This window comes from Rhyacophila brunnea, unplaced genomic scaffold, assembly GCF_057557595.1.
Source record: "Rhyacophila brunnea isolate RB1 unplaced genomic scaffold, BYU_Rbru_1.0 scaffold_22, whole genome shotgun sequence".
Classification (NCBI taxonomy): Eukaryota; Metazoa; Arthropoda; class Insecta; order Trichoptera; family Rhyacophilidae; genus Rhyacophila; species Rhyacophila brunnea.
In genome coordinates this window covers 4,445,286-4,470,298 of record NW_028232882.1, presented here as the reverse complement: position 1 = coordinate 4,470,298, position 25,013 = coordinate 4,445,286, and the positions used below count along the sequence as shown (strand labels likewise).

The 25,013-nt window shown below is 31.8% G+C and overlaps 1 protein-coding gene across 1 annotated transcript in view; it reads left to right on the top strand.

The window, feature by feature from the left end:
- The window catches only part of IRSp53 (Insulin receptor substrate 53 kDa), an 804,117-nt gene extending 784,451 nt beyond the window's left edge, over positions 1 to 19,666 (top strand). The window contains exons 12-15 of the mRNA XM_085949618.1: positions 480 to 747; positions 14,565 to 15,019; positions 16,520 to 18,253; positions 19,535 to 19,666. Coding sequence (XP_085805744.1) covers positions 480 to 747; positions 14,565 to 15,019; positions 16,520 to 18,242 — 2,446 coding nt within the window. The 3' untranslated portion in view covers positions 18,243 to 18,253; positions 19,535 to 19,666. The remainder of the gene's footprint in view (positions 1 to 479; positions 748 to 14,564; positions 15,020 to 16,519; positions 18,254 to 19,534) is intronic.
- Positions 19,667 to 25,013: the final 5,347 nt, after the last annotated feature.

Sequence of the window (25,013 nt, the reverse complement as noted above, 5' to 3'; positions counted from 1 at the left end):
GAAAGATTTCACAGAGATCCTATAGTGAACAAATAAATAGTTTGCTGATACTTTAATGAGATTTAATTACGGGAACAATGACAGTTAACCTTATTGTGTGACCGTGAACTCTAGTACCTGAATAAATTCAGCACCACACCAGCTGAGAGTTTTATTCGGGAATTCAAAAGTTGTGATACTACAAAGGAGATCCACCTCTCCTAGTTCATCACTAGTCTCCTCAGTGACGGCCCGGTAGCATTATTGAGCTAGCCGTGAGCCGGGTCATGTCAATACCTTAACTCGAATATATGGTGTTTTTTCTTTCTCTAAAATCTTGTGTATACCCAAAGACTAATTACATTAGTATCTAGTGAATCAAAGACAGTTCTCAGTACGTTGTAAAACCGAATACCTAACTTATCTACTTACTAATATGTTTAAATTTATTTTATAATAATTATTGTTAAAACTTAACATTTTATTTCTATTTTTACCAGGTCACCCAACCGCTGGGGCTGCCTGCAAGTGCCAGCGACTGGAGGAGTTTCTCCAGCGTCTCCAACCCCTGGGTCCCCTGCATCGTCGGCCCGCTCCGGTACTATTATCGCACCAGCCTCTTCCATTTCCAACGGCAACGGCGCACAACCGCCGACCTCCGCCCCCTCACAAGCCGCTCCCGCACCGAGGCCCCCGCACCACTTGCACCACGATCTGGCGCCAAGGATGTTTGGTGACACGCTGCTAGCGAATAGGAACTCCAAGCAGGTAGACCCCTGAGCTAGTTATTCGCTTTAATCACCATAGCATATTATGCTTTTGTTATATCCATAATATTTATTTTAATGTAAGCTTTTTCTACACCAAAATAACTTAATAGTATATAAAGACGTAGTTGCACAAAAACGCACTGACCCCATAAAAAAATTCAGTTAATTTTTTAATATACTTACGGAATAGTAAAATTCATAGATTTTGTAAAATAGCCTACTAATGCCCTTTTATGTAAATCAAAACATTTATCGGATGCTATATAAAAATATAACAAAACCTCTTCGTGAAGAGCTAAGATCCACGATCGATTGTAAAAACAATTAAAATAAATATCATACAATTACTAAAAAGTAGGTATTTTAAGATAAAATTAAATTTAAATTGTAGGGTACTTTTTGATTAATTTTAAAAATGTTACTACGAATTCTTGGTACATTTAGTGAAATGAATATCTTGTTGGTGCCTACTCATTTTACACTATTTTAACTATGTCCCATTGCCTTACCACTTTTTTATAAGTGCCTTCAGGTATTCGTAAATTGTCACGTCGTTTTTATCTTTTCGTAAGGGAAAATAACGTTTGAATTGTTATAATTTGTTATCGCGATTAGTGTGACACCACATTCATCCGACTTTTCTTGCCGAAAAATCTGTTAATTAAGTTTTTCGGAAAAACAAAAATTTCGAACAAAATCTTCAAGTTATACGTCATAAGCTTTTTTATCTTCGAAAATGTACTTACGGTATTCAAAATAGAGGACATATCTAACTATTTTTTTCAGAATTAATAAATCTAAATAACACCATGTTCAAATAATTTTCTGCGATATTTAATAAAGCATTGAAGTTGAATGGTTTTCAATATATTTTATAAAACATTTATAAATAACGACCAAGTAAAAAGCTTAATCTCTCGAAAAGATAAATCTAGAGTGCAATATAATTTTCTCGTTATAGAGATGTGAAAATTTTCCGAGTAAATCGTTTAATTTCGACCGCATTGAAAATCAAACACAACTGTTTGGCTTCAACTCAATTCTAAAAGCTCAATCAGTGATTGCTGACGACTTAGCGAGAGCTTTCAAAGGGGAACCATCTCCCCCAAGGCTTTGGGTTTCGCGCTGGCAAAGCTTAAGGCAGGGATGAACAAGGTATCGCCACTCTGAGGTTTAGCCTGAGTGGAAGCTAGTTATCCTGTGAAATTGGAGGAAATCTGTTTAGAGCTTCATCGCGCCTGAAAAATGCACTAGACATTTTCTTTATCTTGATTTTTTTGAAGAATATATTTTTTTGCTTTGTTACTTTTTGAAGCATATGAAATTACTAAAAACCATTATATTTCTGTACATATATTTATTAATAAGTACATTAAACAATAGATACAACGAAAAAAGAGTATTGTTATTTGGAATAATTTATTTCGTTTTGTAATAATCTAGGATATTACTTCGATAGCCTAATTGTCGCTCTAACGCAAACTATTTTAAAATTAAAAATATTTTTGTACCTATCTAAAAAAAATGTTAGAATTGTTATTATGTAAATGTTGTATAGGCAGAGTATCTATCAAAAAAGAAGGATACATAATACCTTCCTCTTATCGTTGGATCGTTCAAAAGAATCTTTGAAGATTGACATTTATAACTGGAAAGTTTAAGAATAATAATTATTGTTTTATGCATTATTCTTGTTGCTGCAAAATTCAAAATAACCTGCTACCTGTTTTTTTTTTAATTTAAAGGTTCATTTATATACATTTTGAGTTTGATAAGCACTAAATTATATCGTTATAAATGTTTTTTTAATTATGATTATATTTTTAATGAACGTAATATTATTAGTTAAATAATTATTATTTGATGATAATTAATATGTTATTATAACATTATAATTTGATTGGTTTGTTGTACTTATGACGTTATTATATTTACTTTGGGATTTAAAAATAGTGAGCCCTTAACAGCCGGTGTTTGCAATTGATTTAGCGTTGATTCATCTGTCAGGTTTTGAAATGCGGATGCAGCTGAATTTTTTTTACAGAACAACATAATACTGTATGAAAGGAATTAAATGAGCTCATTCAATCGATATTAATTTTGTTAATTGAATTAATACGTAATATAATACTATATACGTAATACTTGTAATACAATTAAAAACTACTAATAACATAATCAATGTATATTACATTGTTAAATTAATAAAGAGGAAACAAACATTTAATCAAAATGTAATTGTTTTGAAAAAAGATAAATATTAAACATATTTCCTATATCTAACTAAATATTTTTTCGAGTTTTAGATTAGTTGTTTTATAACTATTTGTATTAGATACGAATGGTGCCCCCAGTCAGCTCTTTCACTTAGGCACTCCAGACACTCTTCCTCTGGTTTGCCTATCCTGGAGGCCACTCAAAACCACCAGTCTCTTCAGGTTGTCCGGTCCACACTGGACAATATGTCCAAAAAAACTGCAGAATGCGACTCAGACATATTGTCGAAAGCCTTTCCTTTATCTGCAGATGATTGACTGGTTCGTCCTGTGTTCTGTCCAATAAATACACAGCATTAGGCGCCAACACTATATCTCAAAAGCATCAATTGCTGAGAGAAGCGGAAGATCGAGAAGGATAGAAAGTCTTGATCGCTCAAAGAATGGCAAAATTAAAAAGTTGTCACGATTTTCAGCCACGAGTTTACAACCAAGAAGAAGAGTATTAGATATGTAAAATAGAATGATTACTAAAAGTCATCGTCAAAATATTGAAGAAATATATGCAATAATACCTATTGTAATTTTATTTATGTTCTATATATCAAAATAATATTAAACTCTTTGTTTATGTACCAATTTTGTTATTTGATTCTCTTATAAATTTTCCGATATAATTTAAATTATTATTTAAGTTTTTTCGGACTATTTTCATGATTAATATTCCTCCACATGAGTTTTATTTAATACGCCACTCATGCTACGTTTAGCTAAACGATTAGGCGTTAAATGCGCGTCCCATTTTACAACGTTTTTCTTAGCTCGTATTTTTATTTGTCCGGTGGTTCTTTGTCCGGTACAAATCTTGCAATCGATTTTTAACTTAACTTTCCGACTAGCTAGACATTTGAAACTTTTAAAATATATCAGAACACGATGCCAATGCATTTTTTTATGCATACTTTTAGCCATCTTTAAGCAGAATTGAATTCATTTTCAGTTAATTGTTTTGTATCAAAAGTTATTTCGACACCATTATTGGTTGTTAGGGGTCTGGGTTCCTAGCAACTAAATTATTAGTATAGTACATGCGTTACTCTGGAAAATGACATGTTAAAATGACAGTTCAGTATTATTTCTATCAAGCACAATTTTTTTTGATCGTTTAAGCTAGTCAAGTCAATTTTATATGATTCAACAGAAAATTTAAAAACGTTGTAAGTATATAAAAAGTTCTTTTTATCTTTTAATTATTTATTAGTTTAATTGTAATAATTAGTATTAAACACTGCAAAACCATAACTAACAGACAAGCTTGATTAGAGTAAAAAAACGAGTCAATTTAAAATGTATTATAGCACATAATATTATGATAACCATATTATGAAATAGCGATTAGTTTGAATTTGGTATATACATACTATTTAATCACAATATTATTATTGGTATTTTTATATTGATACCTGTATTATTTATTGCTACTGAATAGGCCTTAACATTTCATAATACTAAATATAAATGTTGAACTATTTAATTTGAAATATATCCGTAGCCGCACAGTGCTCCTGTTAGTTACACCATCACCGCAAGTTATTTCCACTTCTGAGCCCTCGATATGAAGCACACGTAGACGGGACGTCATAGACCGTTAGTCGTCATGAGCAGAAAGACGTATGTGACTATATTATTATGACGTTCGTGTTTGATCTCCGGCCTTCCTGCACTACCGCCTGTGCCTCTAGACGCCGCCTGGAAGATTTAATTACAAACTGCGATCAGTGATGATTGAGTTAAGTGCAAGCGACTCGAATCAGGCACTTACAACCTTTTGCTCGGGCTTGCTTGATTTCTATACATAGTGCTTTAGTACTTTTCAAACTTTAAATATCTAATAATAATTGTGCAATAAACAATAAAAATATACTATTAATACTATCGACCGAAGGTAATGGAATTTGAATTTAAATTCTAATGGATTTAAGTTTTGTATTATTCCATTCGAGACATTTTTTGTGACCCGGGTTTCGCCTTTCGGCATCTTCAGGCGCTATATACACTCACCAAAAGGAAATAAACATTAACAACGAATACTATTAACTCTAACTTATATAACCAATCAATACAATAAAGTAGGTAAAAACTCCATTACCTACCTATCAAGTCAAGGGTGACAATAAAAATAATATAACAAACAAATTATGAATAATTGAAGTGTTTGTAAAAAACCGCATATCTTATCAATATTCATACACTCGATAAGCATATAATAAATCGTCAAAACCTAAAAATAGATCATTAGTTATTATAAACAATAAAAATACTACACGCAAGAGGTGTAAAATCAACTATTATGGGAACAGTGGTAACGTATTTACTTATATACTTTATTATATTGATTGATAAGTTAGAGTTAATAGTATTCGTTTCAGTATTTATTTGCTTTTTGGTGAATATACACAGTGCCTGAAGATGCCGAAAGGCAAAACCCGGTTCGCTAAAAACGACTCAATTGGAAAAATACTTTTTGGAATTAACTTAATTAAATTATTTTTTAATTATTAGCTTGAAATTTACAGATTTGTTACGATAATTTACCAATAGATGTCACGGTATTTTATACAAAACAATATGATACATTTTTTTAACATGTCCGATCTTAATACTTTGGACGCGGAAGACGCACACGGTGCGTAATGACCAGGCGGCCGATCGATGTAATTAACGTGCATTTTAAAGGGGGCAATTAAAATCTCATTATCTATTCAGCAGCGAAAGCGTTAAGAATATCATAATAATATGGGCCTCCACAAAGTAAAGGTATGTATCAACAAATTTTTGTTTTTACGAGAAATGAATATTAGTCACTTGCTCAACCTATTGGGTCCATACTCTTACTCAAACAAAAATTGAAAAACAATAATATATGTATTTGCCAGACCCAGGATTTGAACCTGGGACCCACTACGTTATAGGGCGATGCTTAAGCCGCTCGACCATCGTGGGCATGGGTGATATATTTACGTATGGAATATTACAATTTTTGAACGCAAGAGCATTCTGTGGTAAATATACAATGTAGCGCATCTATATACTATACCTAAGGATTTTATTATAGTACCATTATGCTTTTTATGGTAGTTGGTATCGACCATACGAAATGTTGGCAAAAGATTTCTTCATATTGGTTTTAAACATTGGCATTTATTATAAAGTGTGTTTTTTTTAGAGGTATAGAACTTTAAGCTGGCAGCACTTTTTTAATTGGCGGCCATTTTGTCAGCTGTTAAGTGATTTATGTTTAGTTTAGTTTAACATTTCAACATAAATAGACTGACGCCTGAACAATGCTTCCAAATTGTGAAAATTTATTTTAAAACAAGATTGTCGTTGATCCCGATTTTCATAAGCGAATTTTGTTTAGCGATGAAGCTCAATTTTGATTGAATGGATACGTCAATAAACAAAATTGCCGTATTTGGAGTGATGATAATCCTCAAGTGTATGTTGAGACACTGTTACATCCAGAAAAATTGACTGTTTGGTGTGCTTTATGGGCTGGTGGAATAATTGGTCCGTACTTCTTTAAAAACGATGCTGGCCAGAACGTTACAGTCAATGGTGACCGCTATAGAGCCATGATTACTGACTTTTTCGTTCATCAATTGAACAACCATGATGTGCAGGAGCTGTGGTTTTAACAAGACGGCGCAACATGTCACACAGCTCGTGCCACAATTGATTTATTGAAGGAAACGTTTGGTAAATAGTTGTGTAAAAGATAGAAAAAATAAAATAACAGCCTGCTCACTACGTACAAATTTTTGACGTTTAATAATATGTCAAAGTCAAATGGAGAGTTACTAGCGCCTCTAGCGGCAAAGCGTGTATAGTTAAATTGCATACTGTACTCGACACCACCGGTCGACTTTTAATATACTTCGTTGTAGTAGGTTTGCGCTTAGGTTGTGCAACCGGTAATACTGCTTCATTCAAGAATTGACCTTCAGAAGTCATATTTAAATTATAATGCCAGAAGAGCATCTTTCGAATAAAGTAAATTTCATGTCAATATAAAAAGTCATCTTTGTTTTATTCCATTTCAAAGTTCTATACCTCTAAAAAAAACACCCTTAAAAGTTTTTGATATTGTTTACGTGTTACAGAGTTAATGTGTAGCGATTATTTATTTTTCAAGACAATAATATTGGTTTCATAAATTGACTACCTATGCAAAACGTTGGCATAAGGTTTTATCCATATTAACATTGATCTCAAATGTTGGCGTTAACTAGCTATATCTACTAAGCAGTGTAATTTAAACACATTTCTGCAACTCTAGAGAATCCCCACTGAAATTGGCTTTTGCTAACAGCATCCTTATACGCCAAATGCAACTGGAAAATCTACTATACGTTATTTTACTTGCATCTAACTAAGTACATAATCTAATAACTATTATTATTAGTTGGGGTTTGACAACTCAATTCGCTTGGCGTTGTAATTATGATGTCATATCACTAATCGTCAAAGAGACGTAGGGTACTTTCGCTTTTAATGAACTTGATTGTGTAGTCATCATCACACAATTTATGTAATATTGTATTAGAGAGACATGCTTTATAACAGTAGGTAATTTAAATATAATGTGAATGGAAATCAGGTTGATATTATAGACCAATTATTATATTCATGGTTGATTTTCTGTTGTCATCATTGAAAACATGCAAAATACTGTGGTCATATTGATACCCTAGTCCTATAGGGAAACAACTCAAAATACCCCTTTCTTGCCGTGGCTTTGAAAAAATTGAATTTATATCTATATAATATATCTTTAATAGTTTTAATTGTCAATTATTGGTATGAAAATATTATTTAATTAAAATAAAACCTATGTAGTAGGTACGTATTCCAAATAGTTTTATATTTTTTTTGTTATTAATCATTTTATTGTTTCTTTAATAATGAAAATTAATTGAATTCAAATAAAGTATGATTGATTAAATGGTTCATAACTTACATTATTAAACTACTACTTACGCATCGGCTTTTAATATCGTGGGTCCCTGGTTCGAATCCTAGGTATGGTAAATAAATATTAGGTATATTATTTTTCAATATGTGTTTGAAGTCAGAGTATGTAGGCTACGTAATAGGTTGAGCAAGTGGCTAACATCCATTTCTCGTAAAAACAAAAAAAAGACCTCTATTTTGTGGAGGCCTATATTAATATGATCATATTATTCGGTTCGGACATGGTCAAAGAATATTCATTTACTGCCGTTTAAGTACCTAAATACCATTACACTAATATTAATAAAAGGCTAAATCAGTGTTGACAATGTCTCATTGAATAGGACAAAACCGGTACCGGTTATTATTATGTGATTTGAAATAGCTACTAAATAATATTGTCTTCCATTTTAATTAATACTGGAATCATGTAACCAGGCAAATCAATAATAATTATTTACTTATACGTTTCGTGGATTTTAATCAATTTAAAATGAAATATAATAGTAGTTAAAAAATATCGTAGGGTTACTGCTAAAAGTTGGTAAGTCTCGAAATCATGTTATAAATTGCAATTTTAAGGTTTGACATGCCCACTAAAATCGGGCATAATGCTAATTTCTTTGTGCTTAATATTTTCTATAATAATATATTGGATGACCTTAGTTTTTTCTATCATACATATTTTTATATTATAGATAGATAATTCCTTGCTAACTCTAAATACCTAAATTATTGACTTACCAACTTTTGGCAGCATGCCCATGAATAGGGATACCAATCCCGGGATTGATAAACATAATCCCGGGATTACGGGATTGATTTTTTTATCAATTTTTATGGAAAATAAAATAAAAGCGAAAATATAACAGAAAAAATACTTTTAATAAAAAATAACTACATTAGAAATAAAATGAGTTTCAATGAAGTTTGATTTATACCCATGTGTAGGTTGCCGATTCATTTTATTTTTTCACATAAATTATTAAAAATGAGAAAGATTGGAAAAAAATAATGCTGTGCACTTTTAACAAAGTAATTCCGCCATGATATCATACGTTTTACGGCAGTATTCATATATATCATATTTGGCTGACTAATTAGATTTATGAAGCGGAAAGGCCATAAGTACGCCATGATTATTTACTTTACTATTTTAAATCTCGCTAATCCATTCATTATGTCTTTACTATCAGGAACAGCAATCTCATATTAAATTCACATTATTATTTATATTACAATATTATTTACTCCATTAAACTTATGTATTTCCAAGATTGAGCATATACAATATTAACAATAAATGTCTTAAATTGTATAAATTATACTAGATTTATTTTTGACCGATTTTATCAATGTTATTTGTAGGCGGCTCTCGTGGTGCAGTTGGTAAGGCGCTCGCCTTCCACCCGAGAGTTCCTGGGTTCGATTCCCGGTCATGACAAAAACATTTATGTGTTTTTCTCAAAGCCTGGGTGTTTGTGATTGTTCAAAATTACTAACAACCACCTTGTACGAAAAAGCAAGGACATGGTTATTAATAATTCTAAAAAAAAAAAAAAAAAATGTTATTTGTAAATATAAAAATTTTATATTAACAATGGAAAAAAATGCCAATCCCGGGATTGTCAAATTGTAATCCCGAAATCCGGGATTGGATTCCCTACCCATGAATATTCATTAAAGTGACTGTCTTCATATACTAAAAATTTTAAAATTATTTATTAAGCACATTGAAAAAAATGGCACTCTGTTTATGTACTAGATTGGCATTCATTGTAAAAATATTATATTTGATCAATTCCAAGTATTATTTATCATAGTAGAGTTATCGTATGTAACTATAATATGAAAGTTATGTAGAAAGATAGTATAGAGGTAAAATTCGTTAGCAGTCTCAAATGCTGTTTAACCAGACGACCACAGTTTGATTTATCTCTCTTGAAATTGATTGCTGACTGAGTCAAAATTATTCAGTCTAACAATTTATCATACAGCTATATTATACCTCATTCATTATATGATATTTTTCAGTGATAATTAATAATACTTGATTACTTACGTACTATATAATATTATTACTTATATCTATTCTGAATTTAAAAGAAAATATCTAATAACTAAATTAAAACTATTTTTTTAAATGCATTAAGTATATTTCTGTGAGGGAAATTTATTAAACAACATCTCAATGATTGAAATAGTTATTAATCAAATATAAGTTTTAACTCTTTAATGAATGCATTAATATACCAGTTTTCAATTATTGCACCTTTATTTGTATTGATTATTAATTATTGAAAAGCATAAATATCCATTTTCCGGAAATAATGTAAAATTTCTTATTTCACAATACCAGGGGAGGGCAAACTGGCCCGCCATCATTAATAGTACTTCTGATTACGAATAACTTTTTTTATAATTTTTTAAAAAATATTGGCAACATATAAAAATTTGAAGAATTTGTTTTTTTATCTCAGTACGTCTTGCGTCTCGTCTCACACTATGTACCCACTATTTTCTATGTTGAACATCGTGACACATTTAAATACTTTTAACTCTGCGTTGCAAGGAAAAAAAATATATGCCCACGATATGGTGAAGAGTTTCAATGAAAACTCAAGTTGTTCTTTCGACAAATATCGAATAACAACGTGGACCACTTTCCATCTTTGAAGTTGCTGAATATACCAGAATATAAATTTGAAGAATATGGTAAAATTATTAAAGCTCTGAATGACGATTTTTTACAAAGATTTGGTGACTTCCGAAAAATTGAGACTGTTTAGTAACAGTACGCGATCCATTTTCAATAGATATTGATAGTGTACTGACAGAGCTACAACTTGAGATTATTGGTCTGCAGTGTGACACTGATTTAAGAGAATTGCATCGTCGTGAAGATATCTCCAAATTTTACAGTGCCCTTAATTCAGACAAATTCGACCAACTTAAAGATTATGCAAGAAAAATGTTCGTTGTTTTTGGATCAACCTATATATGTGAACAAACATTTTCGATCATGAACCTCAATAAAAATTCTTTACGATCAAATATCTCCGATGCCCATTTACAAGCAGTTTTGAAAATATCAACCACAAAATTAACACCTGAATTTGAAAAAATGTACAACACTTTCATTCTTCTCATTGATTTTTTTGTAATGTTTATTTTTCGTGATAATATATAGTGTATATCTAAAAATGGTATTTTACTTGCGGCCCGCCGCTCATTTTGAATTCTTGAAATTGGCCCTCCAGCCAAAAAGTTTGCCCGCCCCTGCACAAAACCTTCATTAAAATTACCAAATAGCCTAGCAATAAAAACTGCTAAAAAAATTACGTTCATTAATTCCATTTTAAAACGTTTTTCATAGGTCGTATTCTTATTTGTCCGGTACAAATCTTGCAATCGATTTTTCGATTGATCGAAGAAATCCGTAATCCAATCCACTATTATTGGTTGCTAGGGTCCTAACAACTAAATATTAATATATACGTGCGTTACTATGGAAATTAATATGACATGTCAAAATGACATTTCAGTATTATTTCTATCAAATACAATTTTTTGATCGTTTAAGCTAGTCAAGTCCAGTTTATATGATTCAACAGAAAATTTAAAAACGTTGTATATAAAAAGTTCTTTTTATCTTGTAATTTATTTTTACATAATTATTAATATTAAATAAATATTCTCAATTACTATGTAGTATTCATAGTCCAATAAAAAATGAAATATTGATAGTTTTACTGTTTCAAATTTTAAAAAGTTTCAAATTAAGAAAAACATTTGTTTTTCTGTAAATATTTGTTATGGGTAGCGGCTATCTTATATTTATTATTATTTAGTATGGCAATAATGTATTTTTGCGTAATCATTCGTCGCATAGAATGTTTGAAAATATTCCACTTGTGGCGATATTCTGACAAAAATTCCTATACAATATATTTTGTCTTGATTTATCTATCCTATATCTGTTTGTAATGCATTAAAATATATATTATGTAAGAGCGAAGCAGGGAGAAGACTTATTAAAAGGGGTAATGCGAGAGAAAATATATGCGTAAACGCAAATACAGAGATCGTTTATTTTAATCGGGCCATGAAAGAAAACAAATGATACTCGTAGTTTGTCAGATGTTTACAGTGTAGCATATCGCCGAACTAAAAATGTTGCCTGGAATTTTTCTGGTTAAATTGTAATCTTTTATAAAGCAAATTTTATTATTTATTTAGTTATTATATGCCAGAGGTAAATTGTATCTAATTGTACGTCTCTCACCTTCGTCATTAGATGTCTCTAATACTATAAATTTTCTTCGGTATCGATTTTTATTTAAAAGACAATTACAGAACAATATTAAACATAATTATTTTCATTTTACAACGTTTTTCTTGGGTCGTATTCTTATTTGTCCGGTGGTTCTTTGTCCGGTACAAATCTTGCAATCGATTTTTTATTAACTTTCTGACTAGCTTGACATTTGAAACTTTTAGAATATACACGATGCCAATGCATTTTTATGCATACTTTTGGCCATCTTTATGTAGAATTGAATTCATTTTCAGTTAATTCTGTTTTGTATGAAAAGTTATTTTGACACCATTATTGGTTGCTAGGGGTCTGGGGTCCTAGCAACTAAATTATTAATATATACGTGCGTTACTATGGAAATCAATATGACATGTCAAGTACAAAATTTTTTGATCGTTTATACTAGTCAAGTCAAGTTTATATGGTTCAACAGTTCTTTTTATCTTGTAGTTATTATTATATAGCTAGGATGGACTTTATCTTACAACATAGAATTTGGTCATAGTGGCTTAAAACATAGGTATTACAATAAATCCGTCCTAAATAAAGTGTTAATTTTATTTATGGCGTCCTATAACTTCATGCACGTAATGAAAATTAAGATATTTTGATTTTTGACTGTCGAGTCTTGACCATTATATTATTATTAATCTGACAATTTACGAGGGTAAGTTTACGATATAAACCAGTCCACGAGTGGCCACTGGGGATGTCTTATGATAATATTTACGACACTATTAAATTATTGTTATTGCACATCCCTTATAATAAATTATTTTACGGTCAAAATGGTAATAATTAGAGAGTAACCTCGCCATGAAGAAATTTCAACACAATGATTTAATGAGATATAAATTTGCCGTAAAAACATAGAAAATACCGAAAGTGCTTTAGTTGCATTTTCTTAAGTCACTTCAAATGAAATCCCTCAGTTTTTTTAATGTGATTAGAGTATGTTGCAAACGCGTGTCCGGAAATTTGTATTTATCCAGTTAGCCGTATTAGAGTTCGATGTGTCGAAGGTAATGGCCGTTTAGTATTGATATCAAATTCATCTAAAAATAAAATACCTAAAAATATGCAATAAAAACCACCGGAACAGACAGACACAAGATAATTATTAAGTAGGTAAAGAAATTAGTAATAAAATTGTTTTGTATATATTTCTATAAAAGTTTGATGGAAGTATCAAGTCATACCTGTAAAATATTATTTTGATAATGATGACACCAACAGATATTTGATTTGAGTATGCGAATGTAGGTTGTAATTTTAAAAAATCAGGTATAACTTCACTTATACTTATTTCGATATAACAAAATATTGAATTAATCATTAAGATTTTTTCAAAGCCCAGATCTAATTCTACCTAAGTAAATGGTAAAATATATATATTTTAAGGTCGTCCGTATGTTATGATGTTATAGCCTTAGGGATACGGGGTCCGATTTAATGTGTGCTGTCAAAGGGGATAAGGGGGTTGTAAAAAATGGGATCTAACAAAACCGACAGAATACAATAAAATTGAAAATAAAATATTTCGCGAGAAATTATGCTGAAATCCATTATTTTTAACGATTTTATTTTTTAACGCTTGAGTTGGTTCAAATATAATATTACGTAATTAAAACAGGGCGGTAAAATATTTTATAACGAAATTTGATGATCGGGGGGAGCTTAAAAATACTGAGAATCCTTTGATGCCATTTATCGACGATCCGTTATGCAATAATTTTATTTCCTGTAATATTCTTCTTCGACCATGTCCGATCCTATTAAGATCATATGGGCCTCCACATAGTGGTGGTTTGTATAAACAGATTTTGTTTTTACGACAAATGGATGTTAGCCACTTGCTCAACCTATTAGGTCCATACACTGACTCATACACAAATTTAAAAACAATATGTGTACTTGCCACATCCAGGATTCGAATATGGGACCCACGACTTTAGAGGCCGACGCTTAAGTCGCGCGGCCATCGTGGGATGTGACATATATTAATAGTACTTGTATATATCTTCATCCCCACAGTTTTTATAAAACTAATAGTTATATACGCGCTAGTTTTACTGCCCGCTTCCCTTTTTTACCCACGTACTTCTTTGAAGCCTTCGGTCCGGATTTAAATCCCATGAATGGCACATTTACATGTAGTTTGAATACATTTACGTACTCTTTTATCTTTCGTTTGTTTGTTCACTACAAATAATTATTACTCATGTTGTGTTCAGAGAATTTAAAAAGTCACTTTTGCTTCCGTTACAGATTCGACGTGTTACGGCTTCCACTTCCGCTAAGCAGGGCGGAACCCATGGCCCCCCGCCCGCCGCCCCTGCCCCAGTCCCAGCGCCAACTGTCCCGTCGAACCCCACTCAAAAGAAGATGGCCCAGTCTCAGAGCGCCACATTCCAGACGTCCACTCCCACCACCCAAACGAGAGCTGCCACCATGAAGAACTCAACATCTGGGGGCGGTTTCCCGTCAGAAGCCAGCAGGAATGCTGGATATGGACCACAAACGCTACCGGCGAGAGTCCAGGCATCCGCCAATGCTGGATCATCAGTGACGGCCCCTAAGGCTATTCCAAAAGGAGTAGCTCCTGTTGGAAATGTCTCCTTGCATAGTTCTAATGACAGTGGATTCTCTAATGAGCCTCCACCTCAGCCTGAAGTTGACTATTCTGACGAAGAGAACGTACCACGTAACAGGATTCCGATCAGGTAATAAAACAAATATATATGTTGCAAGCTATAATATATATATTTTTTAATTAGCTTCTGCATTTTTATTTAGTTTTAGTGATCCTTTGGTATGTACTCCAGTACTTTATTTTTCTTTTAACGTTTCAAATGTTTATTGTACTTATTGCAACCAGCACCATTATAAATTATCTTGATTTAAAAATACATATTTAACTCATTTAGCGCTGACAACGCGACTGGCACGTGGCCATTAGATACTATTAGCATAGTAATTAAATGTGGTAATTAACTAATAATTAACTGGTCAGCAGTGAATGTGCTAACTCTTATACCTAAAAGAAAAAAATAGAAAAAAAATATAGAAATTCTAACAATTAACTCATATCTTTCACTTTCTGGACGAGTGCTCTTGTCCTTGAGCTATCGATCCGTACATTATTTATGTAAAGTATTAATAATTACTACGCCCTATGGGGTACTACAAATTCCGCCAAATATAAAGCGACCAGGTTTGTAATCAATAAAGCTAAGTGTTATTACTAACTTAATAATTATAAGTGGTGTCCGATGTTAACGAAATTTGAATTATGTCAGATAGCATTGCTATTAGTAATGATTCGTCGTAGCGGTTCTAATTATGCACAAAACTCTTTTATTCGGCACTCTTGTTTAAATTATAATATGTATTTCTCCACCGTTGATCCTTTTAATAATTCACCTGTTTCATTTAAACGCGCTATCCCCAAAATTTTGTATAAATAGATATATATATATATATATTTTTTTTTTTACTTTTTTTGTATATAATTTAATTATTCATTATTCTTCCTCATTTTTCTCATGTAATTTCTTTATATTTATGTTATTCTTACTCTCTATCTTGTTAGGCTTAACTATATTATAATGTATACATGGAAACTTTGCTGGTTGCAATAACTTTTCATTATTGTATTTTAAATTTTTGTAATCAATATGTAACTGTATGTTTCCATAATAAATAAAATAAAAAAAAATTAAAAAAAAAATAGATCGATCTATAGATCAAAGATAAGAGTACCTACTTACCAGAAAGTGAAAGATGTGAGTTCAAATCCCATTCGGACTAACTTTTTTTGGACTTAAATATCTATGAGTTTTTTTTCAAAATTTTGTATTTTCAATAATAAGTAATTCAAGATTTTTTAATCTTATAGCATCTTGACGAAATTTATTACTATTACTACTGACTATTTTATGAAGTGATAAATATATGACGATACCAAACTAAAATGTAGGTATCTATATCAATTTGTTTTCATGTGAAGTTGCAAAAGTAAACATTACACTATTCCTAGAAAATTAAAAAATATTTCTCGTACATAGGCAGTAGTTTTTAATACGTTAATGTATGTAATGTGTGGTAATTTGCATACCTAGTTAAGTATATTTTTTTAAGTAAAGTATGTAGCAATGCATGGCGTTTTGGTATATTTTGCTATTTTTTTTTTATCCTTTTTTGTTTAATTTGCTTTTTAATAGAACCAGCCACCGTAGATACGAGTCTCAGATGAATGGAAACAGCCACAGTCTCCAACGCGATCATGTCAGGTCACACACAGAAAATGGAGTAAATAATTATGGAAATAATAATACCACTGAAAGGAATGATCGCAGCTCTTACTTGACAGATGACCAGCAATTATTGTTGAGATCAATGCTGGAGCAAGACAGGCAGGAAGGTCACAAGGTTAAGAGAACTAAGTCGTTCTGGAAATTTGGACGTACGGCCAACGATGACATTCTAGAAGGTATGGCTCTCTGGAAACATAGAGATCTTGTTGATATTGTACCAGAATATAAAAGAAAAATCCACGAACTCGATATGAATAATATACCTATTGAATACAGGCCACAGAGAACCCATCAAATGATCGAAAACAATGATAATACACTGAAACACAACATGTCTAAAATGAGTATTGATGATAACAAAACAATGGATAGATTTGAGAAACATAGAATGCAAAAATCTAAAAGTACCAGTTCTATAAATCAAACGGAAATTAACAAAATGGAGAAGAAACCGATGAGCGCCATTTCAAGTCATATTGAAGTAACCAAGATTAAGCCAGTCAAACAAACCATTCAGCAACGTATTGAAGATGATTATAATTCAAGAAATGATCGCCAGTCCAATAACTCTGACCTGACTAATACTAGTACAATAAAGACTAACTTCGAGAACAGTTTTTATGACGACGAAAATGGAGAAGGTTTGGTGGTAAAAACCGTGAAGCGTAAAGAAATTCTGCAGCAGTATGACAACGAGTCAATTAGTGGAAGTGATACAGAACAACATTCGATCGCTTCAAGTACGGATCCTTATGATTGCATTATTGTAGATGACCATATGACGCTTAGAAAACAAAGAGAAATGGAAAGTAGAAGAATCCAAGCTCAACAGCAAGCACAACACCTAGCTCACGCTGCATTTAATAATAGTTCAAAACCAACTAGAGGAGAAAACCAAGACAGAAAAGAAAGACAAGAACGACAAGACAGGCAAGAAAAATCTAGAGAGAAGCCAATGTACCCCTCAGAAGTGAGTGACAGTGACAATAATGGTCCAATTAAGCCTCATTTAAGAGCGACTCTTTCTTCAGAAAGGCAAAAACAGGTAATCAAACATCAACATCCTCAGCATCCCCAACCTGAGCAACCGCAGCAGAGGATGAGTACTTTTAAAACTTTCAAGGACAGTGAAAGTGATCTGAAAATGTACTCTGACTCTAACGAAAATACTCTGAAATATTCAGATCATGCCAGAAAGGATGAGAAGTATTACCAGAATCACGAAACTGATTCCAAGAAGGCCGCAAAGAGTAAGAAGTACTACGCTGACCAGAACGGGGAACACCTTAAACGCCATTACATTGAGCAACAGACGCATATCAGTAACGGAAGACATGGAAACGGAACTGCAAATTATTATTCAGAACAATCAGATGATCACAAATACAGTGCGGAAAGTGTCGAAAAGCCGCAACTATTGCCGCGTACGAAACTCCTGAAAGTTAACAGCGTCGGTCCTACAATGCAAACCGTGATGAAGTTTGAACAGGAGATCGGGCTGATGGAGTACAGGTCACCGCCGCGGGAAAGGTCCAAGGGACAGGACCCGGGGGATTTCGCGGGGCTTCCGGGCCACACTTACGGGCCCTGGTTTGACCTGTGGGGACGGGACCAGAGTGTGCGAAAGTGAGCGCTAACCAGGTATGTTATTGCCGCCATTATTTTTACGAGAGCTCTGGATTTATTTTTCCATTTATTTTTATTTTTTTCAAACACCCGCCATTCGTTTTTTTTAATGTACGTTTTTTCTAGTTTAATGTCGTTTTAGGGTTGCTTGTTTTGTTAAAATATAGTGCATGTAAAAATATATTAGGAAAAACTTTAAGAGATTTATTGAAGAATACAATGTTTTATAATATAGATACAGTGTTAGTAGTATGGATAAAAAACCTCTGTATAGGTACTTGATAAAAAAAAATTTTAACATTTAAAATTAAAGGGTCAATTCTTTGAAAGAAAAATATCATTTTATTATTTATTTTTAAATATTTTATATCATAAAAAAAATTATACGTGGGTTTATTTCCTAAGTGTATAAGATATTAAAACACACCCATGCCATGGGTCCCATGTTCGAATCCTGGGTCTGACAAATACACATATTGTTTTTCAATTTGTGTCTGAGTCAGAGTTTGGACATAATAGGATGAACAAGTGGCTAACATCCATTTCTCGTAAAAACAAAATCTGTCAATACAAACCTCCACTCTGTGGATGCCCATATTATGATATTATTAGGATCGGTCATGATCTAAACAAAAAAGATATTTTATTATTAACCTAATCTTTATCTATTTTTAATAAAAATATATACTTGTGAATGTCTACTTATTACTATTATACTAGTTGGTCCATAATTCAGTAATATTTTTAAAAATCAATATACTGAAAATATTATAATATAATGAATGACGATTTTATAATATTCAGTACAACAGTTAAGGCGATATATATACCTACCAGAGGCACTTAGCGGAAAAATATTTTAAGTCAAAGAAAATTTAATAAACCGATTTTTAATAATAAATACGACCATAAAATAATATGTAGTAATAAGATGGGATCCTTTAACAAATTCACATTTTTTTACAATTATTGTATGTTAATCTTTGACTTAAAATAAAAAATATTTTTCTTTTGAATGTTTTCAGATACATATTTGTTAATTAATAAAATTTAAATTGTAAATTATCAAAAAAATGTCTTAAATTGTAAGCTTCGCATTTTTCCGCTAGGCGCCTCTGCTAGGAAGCCTTAAGAAGTGAATCTTTTTTTGGTATACCCTTTTTTTTAATACTACTCATATTGTTACAATTTATTCATCAATAATTGAAGGTATCAAAATACGTGTTTTTAAATTTTATTTTTTTATCTACCTACCTTGCATGTCATTTTGTATTTATATTATTCTGTCATTTTCAGAGTTAACCAGTTTGCCACCATCAAACTACGAAAAACGATGACAAACGACAGATCAGCGCCCACATTGGAGTAAAATATTTAAGTACATAAATTAAAAATCATATATTATAATCAATCCCATATTAATAATAATATAATAAAAAAAAATTAAAAAGAAATATTAAGTCTATATTAGAAATTAATATACCATTTCTGTATTATACTTTATTCGGTGAAGGTTTCCAACTAATTGTAATAAAAGTGTAATTAAAAAAATAAAATTAATAATATATATCAGTTCATGAAAAAAAAACATATACCTAATTCACTGGCGATGTTCATTTTTGTACATTTTTACAAAATGTCTTTCGATTTGTACCAGATAATATAATAATTATAATTATATTATTGTGTAAGTACATATTATTATTAATATATTATTATAAAATACATATTATTATATTATCACTAAATGAAAAATGTTTATCTGTAAATAATATAGTTGTTGATTTAAAAAAAAAAGAATCGAAATAATATTGGTGTATAAAGTAATTATTATTATGATAATATTTGAGTTGCCACATTGAAATTAAAAATAAAATAATGATAAATATTGGGTATCATCAAATATTGATGTATACATTCTTAGCTTTCTCTTTTTGCAACTGTAAAAAACGGCACTAGTACTATGACACAAGTTGATTTGAAACACTTATTGATAAAATGTTGAGTATTAAATTATTTGTAATTTTTTGAAGATTTAATATTTGTTATTATTAATTTTAAATAGTTTCATATACTTTCTTGTTTATATAAATATAAAACAGCCATTTTTTCTTTTTTTTATTTACTATGATTGTTAATGGTTTTAATATTATTACATTCATTTATTTTTAAGTGTTAAAAATAGATTTCATTAATTCGTTGTCAATTTTGAAAATTGCATTATATAATGTAATAGCTCTTGTACACGTGCATGGATTTACTAGCGCCAATAGGGTGTAAATTAAACTATTGCGATAATAACTGTAAATACGCAAAAGTGCTGACTGTCTCGCCAATATCTTTCTTCAAGCGTAATTGAGACGCCTAGTTGTCATTCTATGGTGCTTTTTGACAGGTCAAACGTCAAAATGTTTTGCGCGATATAGTCCGTATTTTTTCCGGCAGGTTTGCAACTATTGTTCTAATGTGCAAACGCATACGTCATGAAAGTTGCAACTATCGCCTGAAAATTCAGCAGCCGCTTAACTTTTTCGGTCCATGCATGCAGTCTTGCAACATGTCCGATAATTTATTTATTATACGTGTTCACATTTGTATTTTATCGTTATGGTTGCGACAATACGTATTGCCGCCAGTAAATTCGAGCAAATGGATTATAAATCATGAACTATCCAAAAAAATACTGTTACAAAATATTTGATGGATTTAAATAAAATTGAAAAAGGATCTACAACTTATTTTGATTTTCGTACTGTGTGTTAATGGTTTATTCATATTAATTTTAATACTCTTATCATAGTTTTAAATTATATCTTTACAATTTTCTTGAGCATGTCATAATATTGTATTGCTAATTTTAAAATATTGGCCGGTGTTGGTGCAATTCGATTAATTCTTTGGAAACTATACCTAACTACTTTTCAATTCTCTTATTAATATTATGTACATATATTTCAGTTATGGTTTGTTTTAAACGAAATCTATAATCACAACACAACAGAGATTATTAAAAGATGTGTTTATTTTATACTAACATAAAATTAATAATATATAAAAGGTTTCTAACATTAATAGGTGCCCGTTTAAAATTCAAATATTGTTATTTTTAAGTAAAATATGGTTTTATCTAATACTTTTAAGTTATATTGTAAATATTTTATATAAAATAAATTCAAATCTGATTTATTGAAACATTGTTATCATATTTTTTTTTGTAGTTCTCGTGTTATTTTTTGTTTTAATTTCTCGGACATTTAAAACAGTTACAAATTAAATACCCAAAATCAAATATAATTTAACTTTTTTTTGTATAAATCTTTGCTCAATTATTTACTTTATACAAAAACAAAGAGGGAATTTCAATTTTTACCTTGTATCCATTCCCATATAAGTACTATAAACTATTGAAACAGGAGAGTTTTTGTATAGTATTAATATATAGTTTGGAAATGTTAACCGTCCATTTTTATTATATACATACACATTCCTTTTTTAATTGTTAATTTTTAATCTACTTTTACGAAGATGTTTTATTTAATGTAATATTCTTTATTTTACCATTAAAGTTACGTAATTTTAAACGATGTTTTATTCTAATACCCTCAATAATATCAATAAATATATTATGCACACTTTTGATATTTGTTTCTTCTAACGTGACATATTTAAGTGTGGTTTTAATCGACCCACTAATACAAAAAAATAGGTGCTTTTTCATGATAAGAAATATATACAACTGACAACAATTTCTGAGAATCATTATTACTTCAATGACAGTAAAGTTTAGTCTTAAGTACATACTACACCGGATGGTGAGATGTAAGATAAGATTGAACGTCAAATCAGAAAGATCCAAACTGCAGAAGAAGTCAAATGCTCGCGTATACCTGCAGAACAATACTGAATTCCAAAATGAACTCAAAAATGCACTATCGGCTTTCTTAGATGAGAACGAAACCGTTTCCCTATCCAACGCGGAGGATATAACGAATATTATTCTACAATGTGCAGAAAAAACAGGCGTAAAAAGCTCAGAAGTTACACCTTCCACCAAGCTTTCGAAGGCAACATTGAATCTTATGGAGCAGAGAAGGAAAACCAAGAGCGATAGACAGGCGCAAAACGATATGGAGTTTTCATCACTTTGCAAAACCCTCCGAAGGAAGATTAGAGAAGACCTTCGTAAATTCAATGTAAACCTCATACAAGCAATTGTGAAAGCAGGCAGAAGTTTAAACAAAAACAAGCAATGCTTGTCGATAGGAAAACGTCAAATCACAGCACTAAAAGCAAAAGATGGTTCTATCGTCAGAAATTGGGAACACTTGTTAAGCCGAGTTGAAGAGTTCTACAGCGATCTCTACAGTGATGACACTGACAATACGACTATAGACTTAGATCTTCAGAGAAATGGAAATTCGGAAGACCATACTCCCGAAATTACATCCTGGGAAGTAACCCATGCTTTAAATTACATGAAAAGTGGGAAAGCCCCCGGGGAAGACGGTTTAACGATAGATATCCTCAAAAAAGCAGGAAAGGATGCAAATGAAGTACTTGCACAATTGTTCACAGCCTGCATATGCAAAGAGGATGTCCCAGAGGTATGGAAAAATGCCAGCATTGTCATTCTTCACAAAAAAGGTGACAGAGAAGACCTAGCAAATTATCGTCCAATAAGTCTACTCCCTATTCTCTACAAGACGTTCACAAAAATTCTCTCAAACCGTCTGCAAAATGTACTAGACGAGAACCAACCGAGAGAACAAGCCGGATTTAGAGGAGGATACAGCACTATGGACCATATCCAAGTCGTCAGAGAAATCATAGAGCGGTACCAGGAATACAAACTGCCACTATGCATGGGTTTTATAGACTATGAGAAGGCGTTTGATTCGATAAAGAAATGTTCAATACTCGACGCACTCAGAAAACAAGGAATCCCTGGACTCTATATAAATATTTTCAATAATATATACAGTAGCGCAACAGCATCTGTAAATCTCCATAAACCATCGCGCAGATTTCCTATCAGCAAAGGAGTCCGACAAGGTGATACAATCTCACCTAAACTATTTACAGCTACCCTTGAAGACTTATTCAGGCAACTTGACTGGAATGACAAAGGGATCCCCATAAATGGAGAATACCTGAGTCATCTGCGCTTTGCCGATGACATAGTAATTTTCTCGCAAGACTCAGAAGACCTCCAAAGCAGAATGCAGGAACTCGCTGAAGTAAGCAACAAAGTAGGTTTGAAAATAAATGTAACAAAGACGAAAGTCATGTTCAACTGCTTTGCAGGCCAAAAAGAGATCCTCATCAATGGCACTCAGCTCGAACAGGTGAAAAGCTACATCTATCTGGGACAACAAGTATCTATAGATGGATGTATATTTGATGAAATTGTTCGCAGAGTAAAGCTAGGCTGGAGTGCTTTTGGCCGCCTGAATAATGTCTTCAAAAGTGACCTTCCACTGTGCCTAAAGCGCAAAGTGTTCAACCAGTGTGGGCTTCCCGTGATGACATATGCGTGTGAAACATGGACCCTAAGTAAAAGAGAGATCCAGAAACTTAGAGTAGCACAACGTGGTATGGAGAGGTGCATGCTGGGCATAACGCGAAAGGACAAAAAGAGGAATGAGTGGATAAGGAAGCAGACAAGGGTTTGCGATGTAATAGAGTTTATTAAAAGCCTTAAATGGAGATGGGCTGGACACATAGCTCGAAGAAGAGACAATCGTTGGACAAATCTAGTCATCCAGTGGTATCCAAGAAGTACAAAACGTCCACAAGGTAGACCTAGAGGCCGCTGGATCGATGAAATGATAAAGTTCTGCGGAAGTACGTGGCAACGCAATGCACAGGACCGAGAGAAGTGGAAGCAACTTGAAGAGGCCTTCATCCAGCAGTGGATAGATTCAGGCTGATGATGATGATGATGATGACATACAAAATGTATTTACAACAATTTTCTTTAAATTGTTATAATAGCCCCTCTTTCATTGGGCCATGCATCACGAATATTATCGCTCTTTGATGAGTGTAGAAATACCGACACTGCATCGAAGTACGGCCAACATTTTTTGGTCATGGCCCACACAACGCATATGTCGCTCCTACACAATGGTAACCTCATACATTCGACATGCTTAGCCTATGGCGAATTCAGAGCATCTATTTTTTTCATATATTTTAAATTAAGTAATAATCAAATTGATGTAGGTACATGTGAAAGAACGCGGTTCGGAAATTATTCTAAATTACACATTCATTTGTTTTATTTATCTGTTAATTATAAAAGAATATTAATTGCCTGGGGAAAACTAAAATATTGTAGTCACTCGATGGTCATTCGATTACAGTAGGTATGTTATCTTAAATAGGCGTCAAGTGTATTGATTTATTTATCATTAGTATAAATTATTGATATTTTCAAAGCCTTTATGAGTATTATATTATGTGACACATGTTTATTATAATATTTATCTTGGTCTCATGAACTATGCCTGTTTACGTCTGTACTATGCTTTTATCCATCGTTCACCCCTTTCAATAAGTAGATTCAACCAAATAATAATATTATTGGTATATTATAATCTATAATTATGTATCTTTCATATATGGAAACATTCGCATATCAAAACAGATGGAAACACTAAATACTTAGAAAGAGTAACACAACCTAACAAGCAATTTCAACGTTTAATTGAAATCCAGATAATTAAACCCCGCGCAAACGAATAAATTTCCAGTGAGTACATTTTACAGGGTT